This window comes from Meriones unguiculatus, chromosome 18 (assembly GCF_030254825.1).
Source record: "Meriones unguiculatus strain TT.TT164.6M chromosome 18, Bangor_MerUng_6.1, whole genome shotgun sequence".
NCBI classification, from domain to species: Eukaryota; Metazoa; Chordata; class Mammalia; order Rodentia; family Muridae; genus Meriones; species Meriones unguiculatus.
Window position 1 is genome coordinate 47,100,828 of NC_083365.1, and position 26,554 is coordinate 47,127,381.

At 46.2% G+C, this 26,554-nt stretch overlaps 1 protein-coding gene and 1 pseudogene across 3 annotated transcripts in view; both read left to right on the top strand.

The window, feature by feature from the left end:
• Window positions 1-26,554, top strand: part of Ext2 (exostosin glycosyltransferase 2) — a 141,748-nt gene that overhangs the window by 102,874 nt on the left and 12,320 nt on the right. For 2 of the 3 annotated variants that reach the window (XM_060372049.1, XM_060372048.1), the window contains one exon: window positions 216-382. In XM_060372049.1, coding sequence (XP_060228032.1) covers window positions 216-382 — 167 coding nt within the window. Of the gene's footprint in view, window positions 1-215; window positions 383-3,768; window positions 3,980-26,554 lie in introns of those variants that run through there. The other variant, XM_060372050.1, reaches the window with a different exon arrangement.
• Window positions 6,598-9,292, top strand: LOC110540385 (NKAP-like protein; annotated as a pseudogene).

The window sequence follows — 26,554 nt, forward strand, 5'->3', positions numbered from 1 at the left end:
CCCTAGTTGGGAGTTGGAGCCAAATGAGAGTTGGTAGTTCCATAAAGGCTTGTGGAAACTGGTGCGTTGGTGAGAACATCCCCAGCCCTACTGGTACCTCTGCACATGAGCTGGTGGAAGCTGCGTCTTCCTGGCTGTGATAGGGCAGGATTCTTGGCTCCTCACAAAACAAGGTGAGTGGTAATGAGCTCTTTTCTTTCTTCTTCTTCTTCCAGAATCTCTCTGGCCCAAAATCCGTGTTCCCCTGAAAGTTGTAAGGACTACAGAAAACAAGCTGAGTAATCGTTTCTTCCCTTACGATGAAATTGAGACAGAGGCTGTCCTGGCCATCGATGATGACATCATCATGCTGACCTCTGACGAGCTGCAGTTTGGTTATGAGGTGAGGCTCTTTTCAGCAATTCACTGAAAGGCTAAGCTTTTCATTTTCTAGAGCTGTGGTTACTAAGCTGTCTGTCATGGGCCAGAGAGTGGGCTGTAAAGTTTTCTTTTAAGTCCCAGGGAAGCCCAATTCCATAATGACAACCATACCCAGTGTTGGGAACTGTCCTTCTCACTCTGCTACCCCTTCCTTAAGGGCATCATTGCCCACGATCAGATCCAGACCGGTAGCCTGAGAAGGAAAGTGAGACCTCAGGTTGCAGGGAACACAATGAGAACAGACTCACAATGACAATGGGGTTTGGGGGAGGCAGGCTTCATTGAGAAACAAAGGCTATTTAAACCTTTGGGGAATGGGTAGAGGCTTTGGGGTGAGTGTAAATCATTGGGTAGAACCAAGGCAATGGTGCTGGGAATGCCTTATTTGTGTGAAGAGGAATTCCAGGTCTTGCTGGACATGACCTTGGAAGGAGAGAAGAAGTTTAACCTGTAACCTGGCCACCAGGCTACATGATCACCTCAAGGGTGGCAGAGGTGGGGCTCATAAGGTTACCTGTGGCAGGACATGGAGGCTCAGACAGGGAGGAACTGGTTCTATTCCAGCCAGTCTCAAGACAAGATTTTCGCAGTTTGGACAGGCCTCTACCTTACTTCAGGCCGGCTACCTCAGTCACATGGCCCCTCAGCCCCACAAGGAACTCCCAACGCCAGGGGATATTTTCTAAAGTCTGCCTATAGCACTGACCAATATAATGGATGTTTCCAAGCATAGCATTCCTCTGCCCTTCACTACCTGGCTTCACAGCAGTAAAAACTTGAGTAAGTTTAGAAGTGGGACAACTGGCAAGTGTTTGGAAGGCACCCTTGACACACGCTAGAGTCATTTCAGAAAAGAGAGCCTCAAATAGGAAAATGTTCCACCAGATTGGCCTGTGTGCTACCAGGTGGTGCATTTTCTTGATCAGTGATTGGTGTGAGAAGGCCCAGCTCATTGTGGGATGTGCCATCCCCAGGCTCTTGGTCCTGTGTGCAGGCTGAGCATGCCATGAGGAGCACACCAGTAAGCAGCTTCCTCTGTGGCTGGCCTCCTCCTGCATCAATTCTTGCCTCCAGGTTCCTTTCCTTACTTCCCTGGATGGTGGAGTACAAGCTGTAAAGTGAAATAAGATGGCTTGCTCTCTGAGCTCTACATGGACAGACTAGCTGCCTGTCTCTGTCACTGCTCCTCTGGGGCAGCTGATGGATTAGGCTGAGTTCAGGGGTTAAGCATGGAGCAGGAGAGGTCTCCCTGGGGGAAAGTGCCAGAGATGAAGCCTGGCGCACAGCAGTGGGAGCTGACGAAGGCCTGTCAGGGAGGATGTGTGTGAGATGCATGCTGGCAACAGCAAAGGCTCACATCTGACAAAGCCCAGTGGAGTGCACAAATCTCACTTCAGCTGGCACAGGGGACAGTGCAGAGATTTATCCCATGGTCATGTTGTCTTTGTGGGAGAGGAACCATTTTCTTTGGTTTTCTCAGGATGTGTTTCATTAGGGGTTCTTAAGAAATGAAAATTAAGCCAGCCATGGTAGGGCACATCTTTAATTCTAGAGGAGGAAGAGGCAGGGAGGCAAAGGCATGAGGATCTCTCAGTGTGTACATAGCAAATTAAGGATATGCAGAGCCACTCAGTAAGAACCTATTCCAAAAGCAATGAAAAGAAAGAAGGAAGAAAGAAAATTTATCCAGGGCAGCCGTAATTTTTGCAGAAATGTTTATTTATTTTGAAGCTCTTAAAGATTGATTTAAAGGGAAGAAAAAAGAACCCACACACATATACTACCAAAAATTAAAAGCTAAGTTTTCAAAGTGTAATTAATAAAAAAAAAAAAAAAAGCTAAGTTTTCTCCATTTTGTGTTGCTTGTAAATATAGGCCCATTTGAGTATGAGAAAAAGCCATTCTGAGGTGGATTATCATGTGACACTCTAGTCAGGTTGTTCAGCCAGGGAGAAGCAGGGGAGTATCTGGCAGAGCCTGATTTTTTGTTTTTGTTGTTGTTTTTTGTTTTGTTTTGTTTTACATCTTTTGGTTTTACTTTCATTCATAGGAAGTGGCATAGGTCATTATACCTAGAATATGAGTGACATTGCTGTATCATGTGTGCTGGCCAGATTTATGTCACCTAGATACACGCTAGAGTCATTTCAGAAAAGAGAGCCTCAAATAGGAAAATGTTCCACCAGATTGGCCTGTGTGCTACCAGGTGGTGCATTTTCTTGATCAGTGCTTGGTGTGAGAAGGCCCAGCTCATTGTGGGATGTGCCATCCCCGGGCTCTTGGTCCTGTGTGCAGGCTGAGCATGCCATGAGGAGCAAGTCAGTAAGCAGCATCCTCTATGGCAGGCCTCCTCCTGTATCAATTCCTGCCTCCAGGTTCCTTTCCTTACTTCCCTGGATGGTGGAGTACAAGCTGTAAAGTGAAATAAATTGTTTCCTCTCCAATTTGCCTTTAATCATAGTGTTTCATCCCAGTAGCAGAAACCTTAACTAAAACACCATTTTCCCCACCGTGTAGAAAGAAATTGTAAAGTGTTTCTTTAGAAAAGTCGGGCAAAAAGAGGAATCTCTCCTTATTGGTACGACAGTCCTGAACTGTCTGTTCGCTCAGGATTTTGTTTGTCTGTTTTTGTTTTCTAAAAGTGAAGTAAAAACAAGAATCTTCAAAGATGTTGCCCAGGCAGGCAGAGTCTACTTGGTCACTGTCTTCGGTTAATGTGAAGGAAGTCTAGTTGAGCTGAAACCTGGGTCGCAGCTTGTTCCTTCATACAGTGGCAATGATAGTTTCCCCCTCCAAGGAGAGCCTTGCGTAGTGCCTGCCACACAGACAGGCCAGGAAGCACTTGGCGCCACCACCCTTCCTCTAGCTACAGTGCTCATCATGGCTCTCCCATGGTCTGTGAGACTGTTGCTTGCTCGGCTTCTCTGTTCAGAGTATTTCTATGACGAGGATGCACGGCTGAGTGTGCATTCAGAAGGTGGAGACCACTGCTTCTAAGTGCTGTCTTCTACTCCAAAGCCTACAGTTAATTTTCATGTAGCAATTAGGAACAGCCTCAACTAAGTAAATAAAGTCAGCTTGGTGTGCAGGCAGAATGCTGTATAAATAAGAAACCTTAAAAAAAAAAAAAAAAGAAAAAAGGCATCCTAGGGGAACTGTTTCAGAGCCCTAGGCACTGAGCAGAGTCTGTTGGGATTATAGTTTTGTTAGTTTCTAATCTTCCTCTCAGGGGTGGGTATCTCAAAGAAGCTTCCAGTCCAAGGCTAGATGACTTACTACCTCTTTTAAGAAACAAGGAGGTCATTACCTCAGAGCTGTGCTGTGTAGTGCCCATTTCTTTTCTTCTAGAATGTGGGAACCAAAGCTGTCTTGTTCATTGACATACCCTTCATGCCTAATCCATACATTGACCTCAACAGTACTCAGTGGTATTTGATGAATGACTGATCCCCATGGAAAGAGTGCATGTGCTCAGTAAGGCACAGACCCTTTAGCTTCTTCTCTGTGATGATTCATAATCTGGATGCAATGGTATGATAATACAGAATTTGAAATGTTAAACGTGTGTATGTGTTTTAAATATATATCTATAACATGTTTTGTTATAATAAAATACCTGAGGCAAACTGACTTTACACTGTTTATTTATTTAGGATTTTTAGTTTTTGTTTTTTGTTTGTTTGGCTGGTTGGTTTGTTTTGTTTGATATGTGATCTCAGGTAGCCCAGGCTGGCCTCAAACTCACTATGTGGTGGAGGATGACCGTGACTTCTGGTCCTCCTTCCTCTACCTCCTAAGTGCTGGGAATGCAGGAATGCACCACCACATTTGGGTTAATGGCTTCATGAAGAACAGCTTCTGGTTCAGCTTCTGGCTCCAGAGACTCAAAGGCAGGTGCCAAATTAACTGACTTGCCTCTAGCAAGGACCTTATGATTGATGCTGCAGTGGGAGGAGCATGCGTGGGAGAAGAGATCACATGTCAAAACAGGAAGTCAGAGAGCAGTACAGGGGTCGGGTCTTAAAACAGGTCACCTCCACAGAGCACAAGGACTCAGGAGAGTTCCTTAATTCTTTCTGATGACTGTACCCCCACTGACCCCGAGACCTCCCACCAGGCCCTGTCTCTTCAAGTCCCCATTTCACCTCTGCATTGTTAAACTGAGGCCAGGACTCTACCATGTGAACCATTACGGGACAGACCACATCCAAGCCACACCTGCCATGTCGCTCCAATCTTTCTACAGCATCTAAAGTCTAGAGTAATAAGAACATATATCTATGCAAGTGCCTGTGTACCAATATTCATAAAAGCTTTATTCAGTATAGCCAGAACCTGAATGGAAACAAAACCAGTGTCTGCCAGCCAGTCCAGTGGAAAAGTGAGAAGCAGTCTATCAGGCAATAGGAATTGATTGAATAGTAAATAGGATTTGTTGGGGAAAGAGCTAAGAGGCTTTGGATCAAACCCAGAGCCAGGTTAATTCTCTACCTGCACTGTACCCCTAGCTCTCAATAATAAATAAGAATAAACTGCTGATACATGCAACAGTGTGGATATTTTTCAGAATAATTATGCTGAGTTAATAAAATTAGAAGAAGAAGAGAACAGTTTGCTTATGAGTTCACATACATGACATTCTAGAAAATGCAATATGATGACAGATCAGTGGTTGCCTGACTCTGGTCTCTGGTGCTGAGGTTGCAGGCATGTGCAGCCAAGCCTGATTTTTGCTTTTATTGTTCTGTAAGTGTTTGGGATCCAAACTCAGGTCCTGATGCTTGCAAAACAAACTCTTGCCTGCTGAACCATAGTCAGTCTGGCCCTGCCTTTGAGTCTTTAGAGGCAGGGGCTGTGTTCTAAAGTTGCAGCACTTAGACTGAGACTTACTTTAAAGTTGCAGCAACAAAGCACTGGCATTGATTCAACTTCAGATATATAAGTCAGTGCAACAATTAAGAGTTGAGAAGTGGACCAGACCGCTGTCATGTGAACAATCCTGGGGAGACCATAAACATCTGTTTCCCCCTCCTGATGGGACTCTGACAAACCAAAGTAAGTGTTCGATTCAAACTATCTTGGTGATCCAATGAATTTATTTATGGTTACCTACAGTAGCCTGGGCAACTTAGCAGTACCACACTATTGAAGAAAATGTCACTGCCCTCGTAATCATTAACTGCCTATCTATCCTTAGGGGAGAGGACAGGCCTCATGAGCCTCTCTCCCTCTATGATGGAATGGTAGTCAGCTGTGCAGGTTTTGTGTGGGGTAGTCACAGCTGCTGTGAGTTCAAGAGAATACAGCCAAAGGTCATTGTTCCATGATATTTAACTCATATGGCTAGGTAATTGTCAACAGAAGAGCCAAGTCAATCCAGTGGAGATGATAAGGTCTTCTTCCTCAGTGCTGCCACAACATTTTCTTATAAATGTTTCTTTAATTTTTATTTATTTATTAATTACAATTTATTCACTTTTTATCCCTGCTGCAGCCCCCTCCCTCATCTCCCCCTATGCTCTTTCCCTAGTACCCTGATAGGGGAGGACCTCCTCCCCTTCTATCAGACCCTAGCTTATCAGGTTTCATCAAGACTAGCAGCAGCATCTTTCTCTGTGGCTGGCAAGGCTGCACCCTGCATGGGGAGGTGATCAAAGAGCCAGCCACTGAGTTTATGTCAGAGGCAGCCTCTGAACCCCTTACTAGGGAACTCACTTGGAAACTGACCAGTCTATGGGCTTCTCCTGAACAGGAGTCTAGGTCCTCTCCATGCAAGGTCCTTGGTTGGAGTATTGGTCTCTGCAGGACCCTCCTCCTCCTCCTCCTCCTCCTCCTCCTCCTCCTCCTCTTCCTCCTCCTCCTCCTCCTCCTCCTTCTTTTCTCTGTTCTCCTTGTGGAGTTCCTGTTCCCTCTAGGTCTTTCTGTCTCCCTCTTCCCTAGGGTCCTTCTTGTTTCTGAATGAGTATTAAGCATTTTCCCTAGGGTCCTCGCTTATTTAGCTTGTTTAGGACTATAGATTTTAGTATGCTTATTCAATATGATATGACTAATATTCACTTATAAGTGAATATATATACTATGTGTCTTTCTGCTTCTGGGTTACCTCACTCAGGATGATTTTTTTCTAGTTCCCACCATTTGCCTGCAAATTTCATGATTTCCTTGTTTTTAATTGCTGAGTAGTGTTCTATTATGTATCTATTCCTTTGTATTCCTTTGTATACTTTCTGTATCTATTCTTTTGAGGGACATCTAGGTTGTTTCCAGATTCTGGCTATTACAAACAGAGCTGCTATGAACATGGTTGAGCAAATGTCCTTGTTGTATAGTTGAGCATGTTTTGGATATATGCATAGGAGTGGTATAGCTGGATCTTGAGGTAGCACTATTCAGGAGACTCCAAAAATACTTTGCAGTCTGGCCAGAAAAGGAACAGTTGCAGACAAGAAGGGTGTAGTTGCTAGAGATGTTAGGATCATTAGGAAGAAGCCAGGCTCTTTGTGGATGGACAATAGAAAGATACCTGAGGGCATCTCGGGAATTGGCCAGACCTTAGCCCTCCAAGGTTCCAAGGTACAGAACTGTAAACTCATTTAAAAGGCTTTCCCTTAACAAGAGCATACCTGCAGGGCACCTTGCACGGGCTACCTAGAGAAGTGGAAGACCTTGGTGTTGTCCACCTGATGCTGGTTTTACAAGGATGCAGAGTGCAAAGTGGGGAGGTTTCCACCAACCAATATTTCAAAAGAATGCCCATAAGGCCAATAGCTGGTTTGATATTCTAGCTGGCAGCTGCTAAGAGGGCAATGTAAGTAGCTGTGAGTGTGATACTAAAATACATGTAGAGACTCAAGGGTGTTGAAGTTACCAGGGACAGAGGACATCTGCCTAGGAAAGCCATAGGCAATAAGTAGGACAAGGGCAATGAGGGATGCAAATAGCAACATGGTAGAAGTAAGAAGCCTATTGGAGTGCACCTCCTGCTGCCACATATCCAGGATAGGAGATGAGGAACCACAGAACATAGTGCTTGCCTTTTTGCATCTTGCTTTGATCCTTCCATGCTGCTTCCCATCTCTCTGTGATGGGAGTGTTTATTCTGTGTCATTGTAACTGCTTGCTTTACAGCAAGCAGCTCATGACTAAGAGTTTGCCTTGAGCTGCAGAGGAGACTTTGAACTTTTAAACAATGTTGAGCCTCTCCATGTCGTGACTTCTTGAGTAACCGCCATGTTGTCTGTTTGAAGTTGGCCCATGTCACCTGTATCCTATCCTAATGAAGACACGCTAGGCTCTCAGAAACGATGACATGAATAGGAGAGCCCGCCATCGGGGTTGCCTACTAGATCATCCCCTCAAAGAGGAGGTTTTGACCCTCACCTTAGCAGTCCCAAGGGTTTCCAACCTCTGCTGGGTGCCGAGGGTGCCCTCCCAGTGCATCCCGTCAACCGCCACTGCTGGGGATCCCCACATTTGCCTCCGCCAACTCCTCTTCCACCTGTGGCGGGTACCGCTATCACCCCCATGTGGGAGGCCACTTGTGGGTGAGGGCCAGGAGAAGGAAAAGGCGGGGAGCTAAGGCGAGGAGGCTGAAGGACAGAGGGCAGATTGGAGAGCTGGGAGTGCCTGAGGTTTGGGGGTTGTCACCTGAGTTTCCTGACCCAGATTCTGATGAACATACACCAGCTGAAGATGAGGTGGAGAATCAGAAGAGCAGCAGTTCAGATTTCACCAGTGAAGAAAAAAAAGGACAAAGATCAGTCATTCAAAAAGGAAAAAGAGAAAGAAAAAGCCCTCCAAAAGGAAGCATAGAAAGCATTGTGATGACAGCAGTTCAGACTCTGATATTCATTCTAGCTCTGGTAGTGATAAAAAGAAAGTTAAAACCAAGAAGAAAGAGAAGAAAAAGAAACACCAGGCAAAACAACTCAAGAAGAAGAGGAGTAAGCAAGAATGCAGTGATAAAAGCTGTGAAGCTTATACGTGGAAGGAGCAGTTGGTAAGTGCAGATAGCCCGAATTTAATGGGCCCAGAAGCACCTGTAATACATACCTCTCAAGATGAGAAACCTTTAAATTCTGGCCACACCTTGCTTCCAGGTGAAGGTGCAGCTATGGCTGAATATGTAAAACCTGGAAAGCAGATCCCACAAAAAGAAGACATTGCCTCATTTGAATGTTCAGGTTACATCATGAGTGACAGCAGGCATCATCAAATGGAGGCTCTAAGACTGTGTAAAGAGAACCAGATTTACAGTGCTGATGAGAAAAGAGCCCTTGCATCCTTTAACCAAGAAAGAGGCGAAAGAGAGAATAAGATCCTGGCCAGCGTTCGAGAAATGGGATCCAGAAAGACAAAAGGGAAAGATGACAAGTGGGAACACTGCAGGTCTTTTAAAAGCAAAGATAATAATAATAAATGGCTTTACCAGTGCTGTTGTACTTACTGTGTTACTGAGTAATTCTTGAGATGTCTGCGAAAGTCTTACAAACCTTGTAGGAGATGAGTAAAAAACGTGAATGTCACCCCTGTCTCTGGTTTACAAATACTGGTTCCCCCCCCCCAAAAAAAAGCAAGTCATCTTATATATCCTTCCATGGTTTTGTGTATACACAAGGTCATATTTTGCAGAATAAAAATTAGTGCCACAGGGGGAAAAATGTTGGAACTGTTTAGCCTTTGGGGACTCCTGGAGGTGGACCAAATAAGTTTTGTATTATGAGATGGCCATGAGCCTTTGGAGCCCCGGGGCAGAATATCCTGGCTGAGTGTGAAGTGGACCTATAGGCTGTAGTGTAGACGCTTGGTTCCTAGCTGGAGATGCTGTTTTTGAGTTTGTGGGTTTTTTAGGGAGATGGAACCTAGGTGAAGGAAGTGGGTCACTTGGCATGTTCCCAAGGAGCTCCTATACCTGCTGCTTCTCTCTACCTTTTGTTTCTCTGACTGTGACATTACCTTAGCTCATGGGGTCACAAAACCATAGTCTGAAATCCCAGAAGCTGTGAACCAAAAATAAATCCTTCTCCCTTTACATGTGCTTTCAGGCATTGTTAGGTAACATATGAGAATGAAAGCCAGCTAAACTTTGAAGAGCTGTGAGTGCAGAGGTCAGTCATTAACAGACTTTTAAGAAAACCTTATAAAATTGATATTAAACTTTATAGACAATTGTAACTTACAGAATACTTACATCAAAGGTGTGTGTATACACACATGTACATGTTTTGGGTATGTGCACATGTATGTATGTGTGGATATGGGTGTGTGGGTACATGTGGATACAGAGGTCAAAGGTCAGTACTGCAAGTCTTCTTGACTCACGCTCATCTTATTTATAGATAGGGTTTCCTTTTCAGCCAAGAACCCAGTTATTTCTCTGGATTGCCGGCTAGTAAGCTCCAGGGGTCCCCTTGTCTGCACACATTAATTCATTGCTTTCTGTGGGTGTAATGTGATCAGTTCTCTCATTCCTGCTGCCCTGACCTCCCCACCTGGACCGTAACTTGAAATTGTAAGCCAAATGAATCCTTTCTCTCTTAAGTTGCTTTTGTCACAGCAGCAGGAAAAAGAAACAAAGGCAAGTGAAATGCTGAGAATGTTTCTTAAAAAAAATTCTTTTTATCATGCAGGAAAAATGCAACTATAATGAGAAAAGTTAGTAGAGAGGTGTCAGCACTCAGGGGATGAAGCTGTTTAGGAGCATTTAAAGCAGGTATTGCAGAGAGTCTGGTGAGCAGCATGTGCAGGAGAAATGAGGGAAAACAAGAACCCTCAGCAAAGAAAGAAGATATAAAGAAGATCAAAGTAGAAATGACTGAACTGAACTTACATACTCCTGCATTAAACAGTGTATGGGCTTTGTAGGAGAATGGAGGTTTGGGAAGGAACCAGTAATAAGCATTAGGGAAAACAAAAGCAGATAGGTTGAAAAAAAGTAAACCAAATCAACCAACCAAACACAAAAAAAGAATTGAGCCTTAAGGGACCTATCAGACCTGTATTTATTAAGTCACAAAGTATTTAACAGTGCCATTTATTGGAGATTCAGAAGGAGAAAAGTGGGGTTAAAAGTATCTGAAGAAATAGAGCTGGCAATTTCCAAAACTTAGCGTGAGACAATTGTATATAAATTACGCAAGCTGAATGCATCAGAGCGGTACTTCTCTATTCAAGTGGGTCTCAGAAAGCAACGTCTGGAAAATGAGTGTGCCCATCTACCCAAGCACATATACAGAAGAAGGCTCATACAGATGTGCCTTGCTCTACCCGCATGTATAGCGTGGACAGAGGCCTCATTGACGATGGTGGTTCTTCCTCCCCTTCCTGCTCTCACTCACTTTACCCTCACCGCCTTACCTTTCCTAATGTGTCCAGTTCCAGCCAGACTTTCTCAGCTTCCTGATGTTTGTTTTGATAGATTCTGTAAATGTACAGTAGCTTCTAGAATGTGGAATAGTGTATCTTATTTTACTGTTAATATCGGTCGTTTCTTTCCTTCTTCCCTCTTCCCAGAGGGACTTGGGCTGTAGCCTAAGCTGTCCTCAGGCTCATAGTCCTGTAGCCTCCACTCCTGATGCAGCAAGGCAGGTGTGTTCTGGACTTTGTTTGGACTCCTTGTTAGACCTGTTAATGTCATGGTTCTTCCAGAGAATTGACTTGGCTCTGTTGGGCATTCTCTTAAGTTTTGTTCCTGCTAACCACTCCTCTGGACTGATTTCATGCTTTGCATTAGTAAATTTGAATTGCTGTCCTTTTTCTAGTTTTTGGCTTGATAGTGTAGATCATTGGTTTTACTGTTGACTTTTTTTTTTCTGATATATGCACTGAAATTTCTGTTTGATTGCTTCTTCGGGTGTGTTCTGAAAGCTTTATTTCTGGTGTGTTTGTGTGTGTGTGTATGTGTGTGTATGTGTGTGTGTGTGTATGTGTGTGTATGTGTGTGTGTGTGTGTGTGTGTGTGTGTGTAGAGTACCAATCCTGTGATACACAGACAGTAGCACATCAGCTGGATGTTAAGAGGAGGGTACCCAGGTTATATTAGAGTCAGAGCAGACTGAAGTGACCCAGGGCCTGCTTTGTTCACCATTCTGACAGTGCCTCTGCTCAGGCGTCGCATGCGGACCCAAGCCCAGAGTTATACTATTTTCACAAGCAAGAGAAAGAACCCTCTAAGACAACACATGCCAAAGAGCTGAAAGGCTTCATTGACATAGACTATCATGAAGGAAGCTTCACACCATGCTTAGGAGGTATAGGGCAGAGATTACAGGCCAGTTCATAGAGCACACACTTCCCAAAGACACAAGAAAGAGTCACACAAGGTCAGTGAGGAGGGCACTGTCTTTGTACTATTAGCTTAGAAACTAAGTGTGAACTCTGCAGTCCCTTCCCGAGAGGAAGATTGTAGAGCCCTGTGGTGCTCTGTCTGGCCTTTGCCAAATCTTATCACAAGTAGGTGACATAAAACACACAGAGGAGGCTGCTTACACCACTTGTGACCAGCCCTGGCCTCCCAGCTGATCACGTGAGAGGCTCAGATCTGTGTATGTCATGTGCCGTGTTAGCTTTTCTAGTTCTGCTCAGAAGAAAGACGGTGAGAATGTGAAGGGACCTCAGAGACCACTGTATCCCTACATGCTTTGCTGCCAAGGACTTGGAGAGCTGCAGAGAGGTCAGTTTACGTTTTGAAGGTGTTAAGAGCACGCAGAGTGAACACTTTGCCCTGTAGAAGAATAAAGGCTGGGGCATGAGGCCGGGCCAGTTTTCCTTGCAGTCCTGTGACCTGAGTACACAGACATCTGAATCCAGTGCTAGAGGCAGTCATTTCCTTGGAAGAAAGCATGGGGCGTTTGCCTGTCTCAGTGGGGTCACTTTCCCTCTTGGAAGGCAAAGGGCCCTGGGAAACTTTCCCTTCCTGCTGCAGCCCTGAAGTCAGGAGCTGGGAATGATCCTCCCTGGCCCTGCGTGTTTCTGACTTGTTTGACAAGCTCTAGTGAGCTACCAGATGGGAGATTCTTTTCAGCCTGGGATAATTTATTTATCTGTTTATGTATTTTACCAGGAAAGTATCTATTCAGTTCTTGATACTCATTTGCGAGTGACTCCTGGGGGAACAGTAGCAGTGTATAATGTTACTTGGATGTTTGATTCCGCCCCCCAAGTCCATCTGCTTTTATTTCAGACACTAAAAAGCAGGGAAATAAAAAGCAACTTATTCTTTCTCCCCTCCCCTGCCTCTAAGAGACAGTTTAAAACATGTGGTTGAAAATGAGCCATGGAGACTTGGCTGAGTGTGCGGACCTGTGGATTTATTTTTCCTTTCATACTTTGATCCACATTCCCAACCATAAAAAATTATTAGTGGCACTTAAGTTTTGGACATTTTTCACCTGAGAGAGGTGAAATGCTCTTGGCTAATGATGTTGGCTATAAATATAGAGTTAGGGCTTCATGCGGGTGTGGGAAGGAACAGGGCAGCTGTGTGCTGTCAGGCATGGGCGTCGATGCCCAGCATCCGTAGGTGGCAGAGACTACTCAAACCTCTCGGGTGCTAATAAATTGTGAGAACTTAGTTACATTTTTTTTTTTTTCACAGCTGCCCAAGGTAATGGCAAGTACATGTTTAAAAAAAAATATGGAGGACAGCAAAACTTCATGGCTTACTCCATTCTTTTCTCATAGCACCTTCTCCAAGTAGGGTTTCTTGATACAGGAGTCATCTAGATGAAGGCTCCAAAGTGAGTGTGGGCTGTGAGGTGGGCTTGGCAGTTTTGTCAACCATGGATGTTAGGTTTTCGAGGCAGTAGACGGTCAGCTGAGGGAGGGATGGACAGACTCTGAGGCTAATTGATGAGTCTCCTGGGAGATGTGTAAAAAGAAGTTGATCCCAGGATAAATTTGTGGCGACAGAGACTGGAGACAGGAATGCAAGTGAGACCCAGGTGGTGAAAGTCTAGAGACTGAGTTTTGGAATGATGGGTGAGCCCAGGAGAAGAACAGGACCTCCGGGCCCAGTGCATGGATTTAATGAGTGATGGGTGGCTTGGCTAATTGAATTTATCAGAGAAGGTGTGATGTTATGTTTAAACAAAATTAGTAAAATACAACCAGGTACAGCAGGACAGAGGGTACAATCTGCAGTTCCAAATACATTCTGGGTTTTCCCTCTTATTATAATGGCTACAGATGGAAACAGCCCACTCTAGAACTAGATTTCATTGTCGCTGCCTTTAAAAGTGAAGTGATAAAGAAAAACTAAAGTATGATCTCTCTATCATGGTGTTGATCCAACCAGAGTGTTGGTCTGTCCAGGAGGGTCCTACAGATGGCTGGGTCTGGAAATAAATGAATCTCAAACTCATTTTGGTCAGACACATGGTCCTTTGCCTTCAGGTTTGGAAGTAACTGTTTACATCCCTAGGAACCCCAATCCTGGTTGGAGATCCAGGAGACTCTATAACAAAGATTTTTCTTTATGGTACATCCTGCTGTGGGCTGTGGGCAGGCTTACCCTTTAAGTTACCTAGGGCCCTGTAAAACTCAGTTTTTATATAATTGGAACAAATACAGGGGCATCCATGAAGGACTTGAAATAGAGGCCATTTCTTCTTAGCTGGATGTGACAGTCACCATCAACAAACAGGGTGGCTGTGATGACCCACATATACCTTGTTCCACGTTCATATCAAGTTAAACAGAACAACGAAGCTGCTTGCAGTCTGTGGAGGTGATGAGAATATCTCCTCCTTATGGAGGAGTAGGGAATCACAAGACTGTCCCCTGAGATTGAGGTCGCCACACCCTGCCTTAGCTGCCATGGTCTCATGGTCTCGGGTATTAAAATTTGCAGGAGGTGGGAAGTTGCCTGGGGGGGGGGGACTTCTCAGCATTGCAGCTGTTAGTGAGTTGTCCATTTCCTGTAAGTAACCCCAGATAACTCCCAAGATGGCCTTGACAGAAGTTTTCTTTAGTCTGTCAGCCAGGTAGACCAGCTAGAACACTCGGGTGAGTAGACCTTTTTCTTCTGCCTCCCCAAGGAACTCAGGCAGCAAGGCATGCTCTACAGTGGGCGAGTCATCTGGGAACTGGAGATTAGGCTTTGAGGAGAATCAGCACCTGAGATTTCCAGGTCTTGACTCTTGGCTGCCTCACATTCCTGGGCTTTTTCGGGGTCTAGCTAGTAGTGATTGGTTGGATGGAGAACAGTTATCTTCTTCCTGGTGATGGTGACAGTTACAGGAGCCCACCCTGAATCCTTTTCCTGAGCCTGGATATAATATCAGTACTATATTGAAAAAGGCATCTGTTTGCTATCTGATTATCTTTCACCTCTGATTGCTACTTTTCTTAAAATGCCCTAAGAGTTGCTGTCACCCGTACTTGTCTTCAGCAGATTGAATGCCCGAGTGGTCCCACCTGAGGGACACCCCAGGCAGACAGGGGAAGACAGTGCTCTGAGGCGAGTCATTGTTTTGGAAGATCTGTCCTTTCCACAGTATCTCCCCCTCCTGGTGTGCAGCCTGTAGACCTGTTCACCCTGTCTTATCCCCAGCTTGCATTGATTTACACCTGCAGGCCTCATGAGATAGGAGGAAAAACAGCCCCTGTATGCCGCCAAGGCTGTGAGCACTGCTGAAAGAAGATCCAGAGGCAAGCCAGAAGCCGAGGAGGTGCTGAGAGACACTGTGGCGTGGCTTGACCTTGCCAAGCCCTTCTGACACACCCAGGCCCCACTGGAGAAAAAGTAAAACAAATATTAAGGGAAGGAAATGGAATATGTATGCTGAACATTGAAATAACAGGCAACCGTTTGGAAAAGCACCCAGATGGGAATCATAGTGGAGTGGCACTGTCTTCCCACTGAGCCAGTGAAAGCAAGTTCAGATGTGTTTACATAACCATTAATGAAGCATCATTGGGGGGCTGTCCCTGTCCCAAGGAGGAAGGCCTGTGCTTTTACTGCAGGTCTCCCCGGCCTAGGCGTCTCCTCCCCACACACTCATAAGGAGGCAGCTTAGTGAATGCTGGGCAGGGCTGGTGAGGCAGCTCTGGCCCTTCCCTGGGCACCTGGGCCTCAACAACTAGTGCTCACAGGGTGGGAAGGCCATTTTAAATAGCTCTTGCTTGTCCGGTGCTACACAAACACCCCCACCTGATTGAGAGGGAGCTCTCTGCAGTGACACACAACCCTGAGCAGATCCATGTGTCCAAGGGTTACTGTCCCACATCTGCCGGTTATCCCATTGACATTGATCATGGGGAACTGGCACTTCTGGAGTTCAGAGCTGCAGACTCTGGCTGTGTTTTCCAGGTGGGAGGGACTTCTCTTCCAGGATTGCTTGTCTGCCTTGATGGTGATAAAGATGCTAAGCCCAGATAGGTGGGCAGGATGTAGTACAGGGACAGGGGAGATGAAAGCCGCAGCACTGGGTCCTAAGTTGCCCATCTCTCCATGAGAGCAGCGTCCAGAGCTCCCAGGAAAGCTACATGGGGCTTCCCAAACATGAGACCACACCATGCATTGTCAGAGCATACAGCTGTAGCTGGCCAGGTTCTGGATCTAAGACAGGCTGTGATCCCTGTCATACCAGATACCATGTGAAGGAAAGAAGAACACTGAAAGAGTCAAAATGGTCCCTCCCCTTGAAGATGGCCCAACTGTGGAACGAATCTTTAGGAAGCAAGATGAGAGCGTCTGCCTGATATGTTCAGCTTACTTCTCAGATCATATTTATTTCTCGCTTCCTGGAAATTGGTGCCTAGGGTTCTCATTAATCATGGTTGCTGTGTATTTGCTACTGTCTGCTGGCTGGTTTAGATCAAGACTTGGCAACCTTTGAAAGTAATATTTCTTGGTTCCCCACTAGCTTTGGGTTGGGCTGAAGATATGAGGGTTTGGGCGGAGGTCATAATCACACATTGACACTCGGCTCTTGCTGGGGAAAGAAGAGGTCACTTCTCACAGCTAGAGCCACCGACCACGTGTGCAGCAGAGATGCCGGGCTTGATGATAAACAAACCGTGGCAGTAATGTGGTCCTTTCAACAGGGATTGCGGTGCCTCTTTCAGCGGCTCTCTGCCTAGACTCTTGGCTCATAGTAGTTACACAGTAAATACTTTCAGACTGACTGGAGTTAAGGTTTAGATACTGAATTGATAGGCTGTGAATAGAACTGTTGAAGTGAAATGTTTCCTTAATCCCTGTGCAGTAGTGTTGGTCTTTTACCTAGTGGCTGGTAAACAAATGGCCTAGAGGAAACCAGCTATACTTGCCTGGCTGTGAGCAATGGGAATCTCCATCCTGACTTTGTAATTAAACTTTCCTCCCATAGAATGAAACCCTCCAGACTTCATGTCTCTGCTTCTCTGTCCCCAACCCACAAATCCCATTGCTACCCTGGTAATTCCCTCAGCCCTTTTCCCAAACCCTCCATTCCTAGTGGACATGCTACTCGCTTTCCCCTGCAAGGCTCATGTCAACAAGATGCATGCCTTATTTTGTACCCTCTCCCTGAGGTGTGGGATGCTCCAAGACCCACCTGGGGCAGGCTGGATTTTGACAAAAGGTACAAGCGCAGTTCCAGGAAGAGGCAGAGCCTTTCAGAGACAGTTCTGGAAAGTCGGGGCCTCCACAAGCAGAGGTTTGAGTTAAACTTTACACCCTCTACAAAATTAGCTGAAAGCAAGCCACATACTTAAATGTAAAGGACAAAATTGGGTTCAGGGTGGGGGTTGGGGTTCAAATTCTAGGAGTTTGCAAAGAGATCTGAGCTTGACAACAAAAGGTTAGTTCATAAAAGGACAAATTGGTAAATTGGGCCTTTTCAAAATAAAAATATTTTACTTCTTAAAAGACATTGTAAAGAAGATGAAAAGACAAGCTACAGACTAGAGAAAATATTTGTGAACCACATGTTCAACAAAGAAGTAAACATCTCAGACATACAAAGACTCTTCAGAAGTCAGCAGTAAAATTCCAGCAATCTAGCCAGAAAGAGGGATGCATGAACAGACTTCCTACCAAGAAGGATTCACAAGCAACCAGTGGAAGAGCCCACAAGACGATGCAGAGGAAATGTGATGGCATGTGCAACGTTCCTTTAAAAGGTCTAACATTGCAAAATAGCAACAGCCAGGGCTGGAGGAAGGTTCAGTAGCTAAAGTGCTCACTGTAAAGGCATGAAGACCTGAGATCACTAAGATCTGTCTCACACCTGTATGAAAGCTGGGCACATACTTGGAATCCCAGAGCCAGAGAAGCAGAGGCAGGAAGATCCCTAGAGCTCTCTGGCCAGCCAGCCTAACTGACTCTATAAGCTTCGACTTTAGTGAAAGCTCCTGTCTCAGGGAATAAGGTGGACCTCAGATAAGGAGGATGCCTAACCTCTGGCTACATGCATGTGCATACACATGTACACACACACACACACACACACACACACACACACACAGATGCTTCATAAAGTAATGGGAGGAGCTGGAGACGGCTGCACAATTAAGGTATTTGCTGTTTTTCCAGAGGACCTGAGTTTGGTTTCTGGCTCACAGTCACACCTCTCTCTCTCTCTCTCTCTCTCTCTCTCTCTCTCTCTCTCTCTGTGTGTGTGTGTGTGTGTGTGTGTGTGTGTCTATGTGTGTAGTAGTAGGTCAACCTCAAGTGTCATGTCTCAAAAGCCATCAACTTTGTTTTACTGAGACATTCTCTTCACTGGCCTTGAACTGACCCAGTACTCCTTTTTTCTAGGTGACCAGTGGGCTGCAGAGATCCGCATGCCCCAGCCTCTCTGTGCTAGGGTAACAAGCACACACCACCACACCTGGCTTCTTACCTGAGCACTGGGAACTAAACTCAAGTCCCCATGCTTTAATGCCAAGCACATTACCAGCTAAGCTTTCTCCTGAGCCTTGTGACTGATACTTTGAAGCTAGATTGAACAGATCCAGATTTTTTTTTTTTTTGGTACCATTTTCTTGTGTGTTTGTGATAGGCTGTGATTATGTAGCCCGGGCTGGCCTCAAACTTACGACTGTGCTGCACCGCCTCCCAGGTGCAGGCATCACCCATGTGTACCACCTCACCAACTCCAGAATTTTTTTTTTTTAATGCTATGGAGAACCTCTGGTCAGTGATTTGCATTCCATTTAGTTTTGTCTTTTTTCTGAAAACCACCCTGAATCGTTGTTTGGAAGTAGGTGAGACATAGGTTGGTATGGAGGGTCTCTGATGGTTAATTGTGTATCAAGACTAAACAGCGAGCAGGCAGAGTGGTGAGAGTGCTCCAGAAGGGACCACTTTGGAAGTTCCTTTGTGCTTTGAAATCAGGCAGGGCTCAGCAGTTTGCATGCTCTTGCCAGCTTCCCTAACTCAAATGATGGGAGCTGCTGGAGGCAGCACAGCTCACTCACTCTGCTGCACAGAGCTCTGGCCTCTGGTTCACAGCCACTCAGACTGAGCCTCACCAAAGACCGTTCGGAACTCCGAAGCATCAGTAACCGTCCACTGAAACCACCCACTGAGTAGAAGCAGTCTGCCTTTCCTCACTTTGCAGGATTTAGGAAACAGCCATTTGCCTGCTCATCGTGATTTTAACTTCACTGAATAGTCAGTCTCCTGAGACCAGGCCAGAAATAATATGACTGGAGCTAAGGCTCTGGAAATTACAAAAAAAAGAAAAAAAAAAAAGTGCTGGGGTGGGGGTGGGACAGTGGTCTTGAGGGCACAGAACTAGCTTGAGCACACCCCATTCTGACCTTCCTCCCTGCCCCTCACTCATACCCTCTTCTTCTCCTCTATTGTCTCTCAGAAGAGATTCATTGCCTTATGAAGAAGAGGCTCAGGTTCAATCTTTCATTCAGCTGCTCCAGCCGTGTGCTTCCTCCTCTGCCTCAGTGCCTCATAGAATCTGAGGCTGCAGGAGGCGCTCAGATGTGCTGTGGAAACACACTGGCTTACACACAGCTGACGGGGCTTCCTCTCTTCATAGCATGAGCATAGCATCAGCTATACTGCTGATTCTAAATGAAAACCACATTCACAATGAAGCTTCTGCCTTAGGAAGATGAAGTGCTGATGGGAGCCAAAGGCCAGCCATGTTCCCTGCCTCCCCGACCCCCAGCTGTGCTCTGATGTCCACCTGAATGATCAGTGGGCGCTATAGCTCTCACAGTACCTGTCACTGGCACATAGGCTGAAGAGCCCTGGTGTTTTGAATGATGAAGACTAGCCTCAGTCCCAGGTGGGGGATGCTTTTTAGAGTGCTGGGAAGCTGGAATGCTTGATGAATGCAGCTATTGTAGGACCTTGGATCCACGCAGGCTCAACCTACCCGAATAGCCTTGGAAGGCCACTTCCTCTGCAGCTCAGCTTTTTCACCTGTGGAAGGAACAGATAAGTAACTAGACAAATGACCTCTCCCTTCCAGATGTTCTTGAAGGCCGCAGATCCCAGAGACAGCTTGTACAGGGCCTCACAGCTTCAGTTACCCAGTATGGGTCTTCTTGAACCTGTAGGTGAGTGGATATCAATGCAAGGATGAGGCAGGTGTCTCCAAGCCACCTCTTTCAGAAATGCCTTTCCGGTAGTGGCCACCACTGAGAGATGGAATGGCACACAAAATCCTGTGCCCACCGTGGCTGAGCGCAGCCCATCCCTGGGCCTTCAGCACTGCCCTTGGCCTAAGGAAGCCACTCAAAATGAGCACACATCCTATACCCAGTGCCAAAGCCCTACACCCCACCAGACTGGAACAGAGGAGAGTGTTGCCAAAACCTGGGTAGTCCCCATGCTTCTAGGCTTCCTGATTGGTTGATTTTAAACAGAACTCTGCTATGTCTTGAAAGGGTTCCTCAGGCAGACTGAGGTAAGCTCACAGTTTGGTCTTGAAACACTGTTTGCACTTGCATATGCCACTGCCAGTCAGCATTAGGAAGCTCTAGGTGACAAACGGGTTTCCTTATTGTAGATATCTCCTGTCAGCATTCAGTTGTACCCTTGGCTTGAACTAAGGCTCTCAGCTTTCCACAGAGCTATCTCTCGACAATCCTCTGTTACGATGCAGAGCTCGAGCTAATAGTAAAACCCTACCGCCCTTTTTGCACTTCACCTCAGGAAGCTGAAAGTATAAGGTGGGTTTGGGGCCTAGAGAGAAGGCCCGGTGGGGAAGGACACTAGCCAAACTTGAGGAACCAAGTTAGATTCCCTGCACCCATATAAAAAGCAAGGTAGACCACACACATGCCCACAACCCCAGCACTGGAGGAGAGGCAGAAATGCAGCTGTTGGGGCTTACTGGCCACCAGCCATGCTCCAGGTTCATAGAGAAACTCTGGCTCAGAAAGACACCCAATATTCTGGCCTCCATGTATGGATTCATGGCTACACGCACACATGCACACACGCACACACACTGAGTGAATCCTGTAACTGGCTTCTCAGTGGAAGCCAGCCAGCTACCTCTTCCACATCTGGGCAGCATACAGAACAGAGCCTGAGGGAAAGAGGCTGCTCATTAAAGACCTTTGCATGTTGCTGACTCCTTTCAGCTCTGCCTTGGCTCACCCAAGCGTGGGACCACAGGGTTTGAGCTAGTTCATAGAGTTCTGTGCCACTGTGATTCTTAGTAGTTGAGACAACTCAGAAGTTGTATGCAAGGGAAAACAATAAACCATTGTCCACTGGGGCACCCCTTGGAACCATGCTTGTACACATACACATTGCCTGTTAGCCTGTGCTACTTCCTTTTTCAGGATAGACATGGGACTTGCTGTGTAGCACAGGCTAGCCTTTGCCTCCTAAGTGCTGGGGTTACAGGCAAGCTCCATCATGTGTGGCCTTCCTTGCCTCTTCTTCATGCACTTTTGTCCCAGTCATCCTGAAACTTGTGTCATCCCTTTAGTCCAGTGGCAGTGTTTCTGTGGAAGTGCACCTTTGGAGGGGGAAATGATAGCTGCTACTCTGGAGAATGGCTGTTTTGATGCTGGTGTCATGGCTGCACCTCCAGATGGACACCATGTGCGGCTGTATCTTTCTCTAATTCCTGAGGTTGGCTGCGCCCCAGGCTGCCTCAGAAAGCAGCACAGCATCCTCTCCCTGGGAACATTTATGGGCTGCCCTAATGTATATGGCATTTAGCAAAGTTCACTGGTGCAGGCCAGTCTGTTCAGAACCCTGCAGCCCGAAACAGATGACCCTGGATGGAGTCATTCCTGGAAAAGTCTACGAGGAGGAAAGAACATAGAAGACCTTGACCTATAGGACATTAGCAGCCACCTCATCCAGATGGCAGACAGAAACAGGTCATGCTGAGTGGGCCAGCGAGGCAGCAATCTCCTTGGCCATGTGCCCCTGTGCAGTGCCTATGGATGCAAGGGTCCAGTTAGGCTGCCTCTTGAGACTGAAACACAGATAAAAGTGTTTCAACTTATCCTCTAGGAAGCCACAGGAGCCCTCATAGCTTTTTGTTTTGGAGAGTTGTTTGTTTTTGTTTTTTTTTAAAGAAAGTAGCAACTGCAGGGATATTCTATATCTGTGAGATGCGTTTGGCTAGAAAGTGCAGATTATGGCAGGCTTTGATCCTCAGGGCTGTACTGTTAAATATCCATGAGGGTGCTGTTTAGAAGGCCTGTGACTGGACTGGAATGGGAACCATCCCTGCCAGAATGAGAGAAGTGGGCCTCAGAGTTCCATTCTGAAGATGCAAAAGTTCTGACCCCAGAAGAGACAAGTAGTGGACTTGGAATGGGGTGCTCGCCTAGGAGAGGGGTGTGGAGTGGGCACTGTTGCTTCCGTGGCTGGGAAAATGTTTCACCATGTGCATAATCAGCTTGGTTCTACACTGGCCTATTAGTGAGGGCCATCCCTTTCTGCTTCGCTTCGTTTTGATCCCGTAGTCAGCTGCAGAGTTATAGATGAAGTGACAAGGATGGCGTCTTGATTGGATCCAGCTGCTGGAGTAAGACAAGGACAGAGGAGCCCAGAAAGAGCAGCACTCAGGAAAGGCTCCAAAGGAACCCCAGAGTCAGGACACCTCTGTGCCTTACAGCACATTGTAGTGTGGCAGTCTGTGACTCGATGTCATGGATTACATCCTGGGGGGAAGGCTGATAAGTGATGCAGGCCAACAGGAAGGATCTCTTGTTGAAACCTTAACAGCATTTGACCCTAAAACTAAGCAGATACTCATAACGATAATAATGAAAAGGAAATGAAAATGATGTTGGATGAAGCCTGCTGTTGAGGCAGGGGAGAGCTGCTTTAAAGAAGGAGGTGACCTGCCTTCCTTTGATTTGAGTATAGAGCAGTGTTAATTCCAAGTCAACAGGAAAGGCAACTGCCATCCTCAGCAGTGCAGGCAGAGTTGGACACAGCCCTACATCTTACCATTCCAGCTGCTTAGTTGTGTATGGGGGTGGGGGGCTTCAGGCGTGCTAGGGTCCACTGAGGCAGATTGGCCAGCAGGGTGCCAAGGAAAAAAGGTCTGTCCTGGCCCACAGACATAAGTTATGGCTTATACTATTGTTCCTGGCATGCCTCTATAAAACCATAATAGCATCATACTATTTTAGTCTGCTGAAATACGCACTTCATTCACACAGAAAGAGCACACAGCAGCAGCGCTCACACAGCCGCCGGAATGTCTGACATGAATTCATGTCTACAGCTATTAGGATGATCCCTGTAGCCCATTAGCTCTGTTGGTTACAACATGGTGTTAATGAGGACAAGCCTGTGAGTCTGAGAGCCCTGTCAGGTCACACCAGGGTTAGCTCTCCTCATCACCCCAGGCCATGCCCACAGTGCAGGTTAGATGGTCCATAAAACCTAGAGATGTTCAAGGAAGCCTTGGCAGAAACAGTGTAATGGCTCAGCAAATAGCCCTCCCCAGCTTCTGGAAAAGCAATTTGAACATGTGACTTGGTGTGGTAGACTACTCCTGTGCCTATCATATTTGGGAACCTCACATTTTGTCACTGACACTAGCCACTGTCATGTGCGATGTAGTCCTCCTTCCACGGTTGTATGCACTCCTCTGGCTGTGATGAAAATGAAGGATTCCCTCTCCCCTCCCTTTCCAGCCCCTTTGTGCCCTTAGCAGCGAGTGTGGAGTGTTGTGGTGTGCATGCTGCTGTTCTTCATGCTTTGATACCACAGTGAGTAAGAGTCTCTGCCTTAGCTAAACAGAGAATTCTCGACAGAGGAATATCGAATGGCAGAAAAACACTTAAAGAAATGCTCATCCTCATTAGCCATCAGGGAAATGCAAATCAAAACGACCCTGAGATATCACCTTACACCCATCAGAATGGCCAAGATGAAAATCTCAAGCGATAACACATGCTGGAGAGGTTGTGGAGAAAGGGGAACCCTCCTCCACTGCTGGTGGGAATGTAAACTGGTACAACCACTCTGGAAAGCTATCTGGCGCTTTCTAAGACAAATAGGAATAGTGCTTCCTCCAGACCCAGCTATACCACTGCTAGGTATATACCCAAAGTTTGTTCAAGTACACAAAAAGGACACTTGCTCAACCATGTTTATAGCAGCTCTATTTGTAATAGCCAGAACCTGGAAACAACCCAGATGTCCATCAACGGTGGAATGGGTACAGAAATTGTGGTATTTTTATACAATGGAATACTACTCAGCAATCAAAAAGGAGGAAATCATGAAATTTGCAGGCAAATGGTGGGATCTAGAAAAGATCATTCTGAGTAAAATATCCCAGAAGGAGAAAGACAAACATGGGATATACTCACTTATATAGACCTATAAGATATGATAAACATAATGAAATCTATACACCTAAAAAAGATAATCAATTGAGCGGACATGGGGTAAGATGATCAATCCTCGTTTAAAAAGACAGATGGGATGTGCATTGAACATATGACAGGAGTCTACTGAGCGCATCTGAAAGACTCTAACTAGCAGTGTTTTCAAAGCAAAGACTCATGACCAAACCTTTGGCAGAGTACAGGGAATTATAAGAAAGAAGGGGAGTTAGTCTGATGGGGAAAGGATAGGAGCTCCACAAGGACCAAATATATCTGGGCACAGGGTCTTTTCTGAGACTGACATTCAACCAAGGACCATGTATGGATATAACCTAGAACTTCCACTCAGATGTAGCCTGTGGTAGCTCAGTAACCAATTGGTTTCCCAAAGTGAGGGGAACAGGGACTATTTCTAACAGGAACTCAATGACTGGCTCTTTGGTCTCCCCACCCCCGAAGGGAGGAGGAGTCCTGTTAGGCCACAGAGGAGGGCTTTGCAGCCAGTCCTGAAGATACCTGATAAAACAGGATCAGATGAATGGGGAGGAGGTCCTCCCCCTATCAGTGGACTTGGAAAGGGGCACGGTGGAGATGAGGGAGGGAGGGAGGGAGGGAGGGAGGGACTGGGAGGGAATGAGGGATCGGGACACGGCTGGGATACAGAGTTAATAAAATGTAACTGATAAAAAATAACTAACTAACTAACTAACTAAATAAATAAATAAATAAATAGTCTCTGCCTTAATCCAGTGGGAACTCTCCTAGAGAGAAGTAAATAATTGCTAACTAAAGTGATAGCACAGGTGAACATTCGATAAAGAAAAGCAGGGAGCTGCAAGTATGTGACAGGTGGGCTGGGCGTGGGTGACATTTGTCTGATATGGGAAGCTAAGAGTCCTACTGAGGATGTTGATGCTTAATGAGAGGCACAATTGATGATAAGGAGCCAGCCTTTTGAAGGTGGGAAAATGTTCCAGAAGACACCACAGATGCAAAGGGCTTGGGGTCCAGTCATGATCACAGAGCACAAAGGAGAGCTTTAAAGATGGTATAGAGGTGTGTCCTTAGCAAGCAGAGTACTCTGGTATTATTCTTGGTGAAATAGGAAGACATTTCTGTTCGTCTTAGAGGTGGCATCTCAAAGGTTTCCAGGAGATAGTAGGGGTTGAAATGTGTCCCCCACATAAAGGATGTGTTTGAGTTGTGACCCTCAGTACCTCAGAGTGTGACTTTATTTGGTAATGGGCCTTTCAGAGGTACCCACATTAAAATGAAGCTACCGGGGCAGGCCCTGGACTGTCAAGATCGGAGTCAGTGTATAACAAGAACTAGATAGACATACGTGAGTGAGGGACTTGGTCCCATGGGAATGGAGGTCTAAATTGATGCATATATTGGCCAGGAAAAGACAAAACAACTGGTAACCAAGCACCAAAAGCCAGGGACAGTCAGGGAAGGGTCTTTGGCAACAGGTGGCAGTGGGACACAGCCTTGACAAAGCTTGACTCAGGCTTCTCCTCACCTGAACTTGATGTGGTTCTATTAGAAGAGCCGCAGGAGCTCAGAGGAGGGAAGTAGCTGCCGACACCCTGGCTGTGCCCTGGAGAATGGCATCCACATGCCCTCCTTAGGCTCAGTGTCATTGCATTGTGGGAAACCAGCTAATCACTCTGGAACAGGGCTGTATTGCTTCTCTAGAGAAACGTGTAATAATAAAGATATTCATGAGACAATAGAACAGAGCCTAGTGGCTGAATGGTGCAGAATACTTGTCCTTCTAGACTGGTTCTGTTAGAGATGCTGGGCAAGTTACTGCTTGGAAGGACAGGAGGTGCAGCATGGAGCTGAAGAGGTGGCTGTCATGGGCTCTGATTGGAGCTCCAGGGAGTGGCAGGAGTGGTAGCTAGAGGTAGCCAGCAGGACTTTGTAATTGATCCAGAAAGGGGGACGAAGGCTGCATGCTTGAGGAGCTGGAGGGTGAGTGACTGAGGTAGAGAAGCTTGAAGGATCTTCCTGGGCTATGGGATTGAGTTTTGTTTGGGCCACTGTTAATGTTGTTAGCTTTTCCTGTAAACATCATCCTAGATAGGGGACCAGTGACAAACTGAAGGAATACTTCTACACAAGTCCAGCTGGCTGAACTGACGGTTTTTTTGGACTTACTTACAGGCACATGAGTGACCCCAAAAAACTGCATTGCAGAAAAGTCCCACCCCACCATGATGCCCACTTCCCCAAAGCAGTATTAAGATGAAGTCCCCTTCAATAACCTTCTACCTCCTATATACAGAAGCACCTCCTGAGACCACATGCAGCCTGGGAAGAATTGCATGCAGCTTATAGGAGGGCCTTATAGGAGATA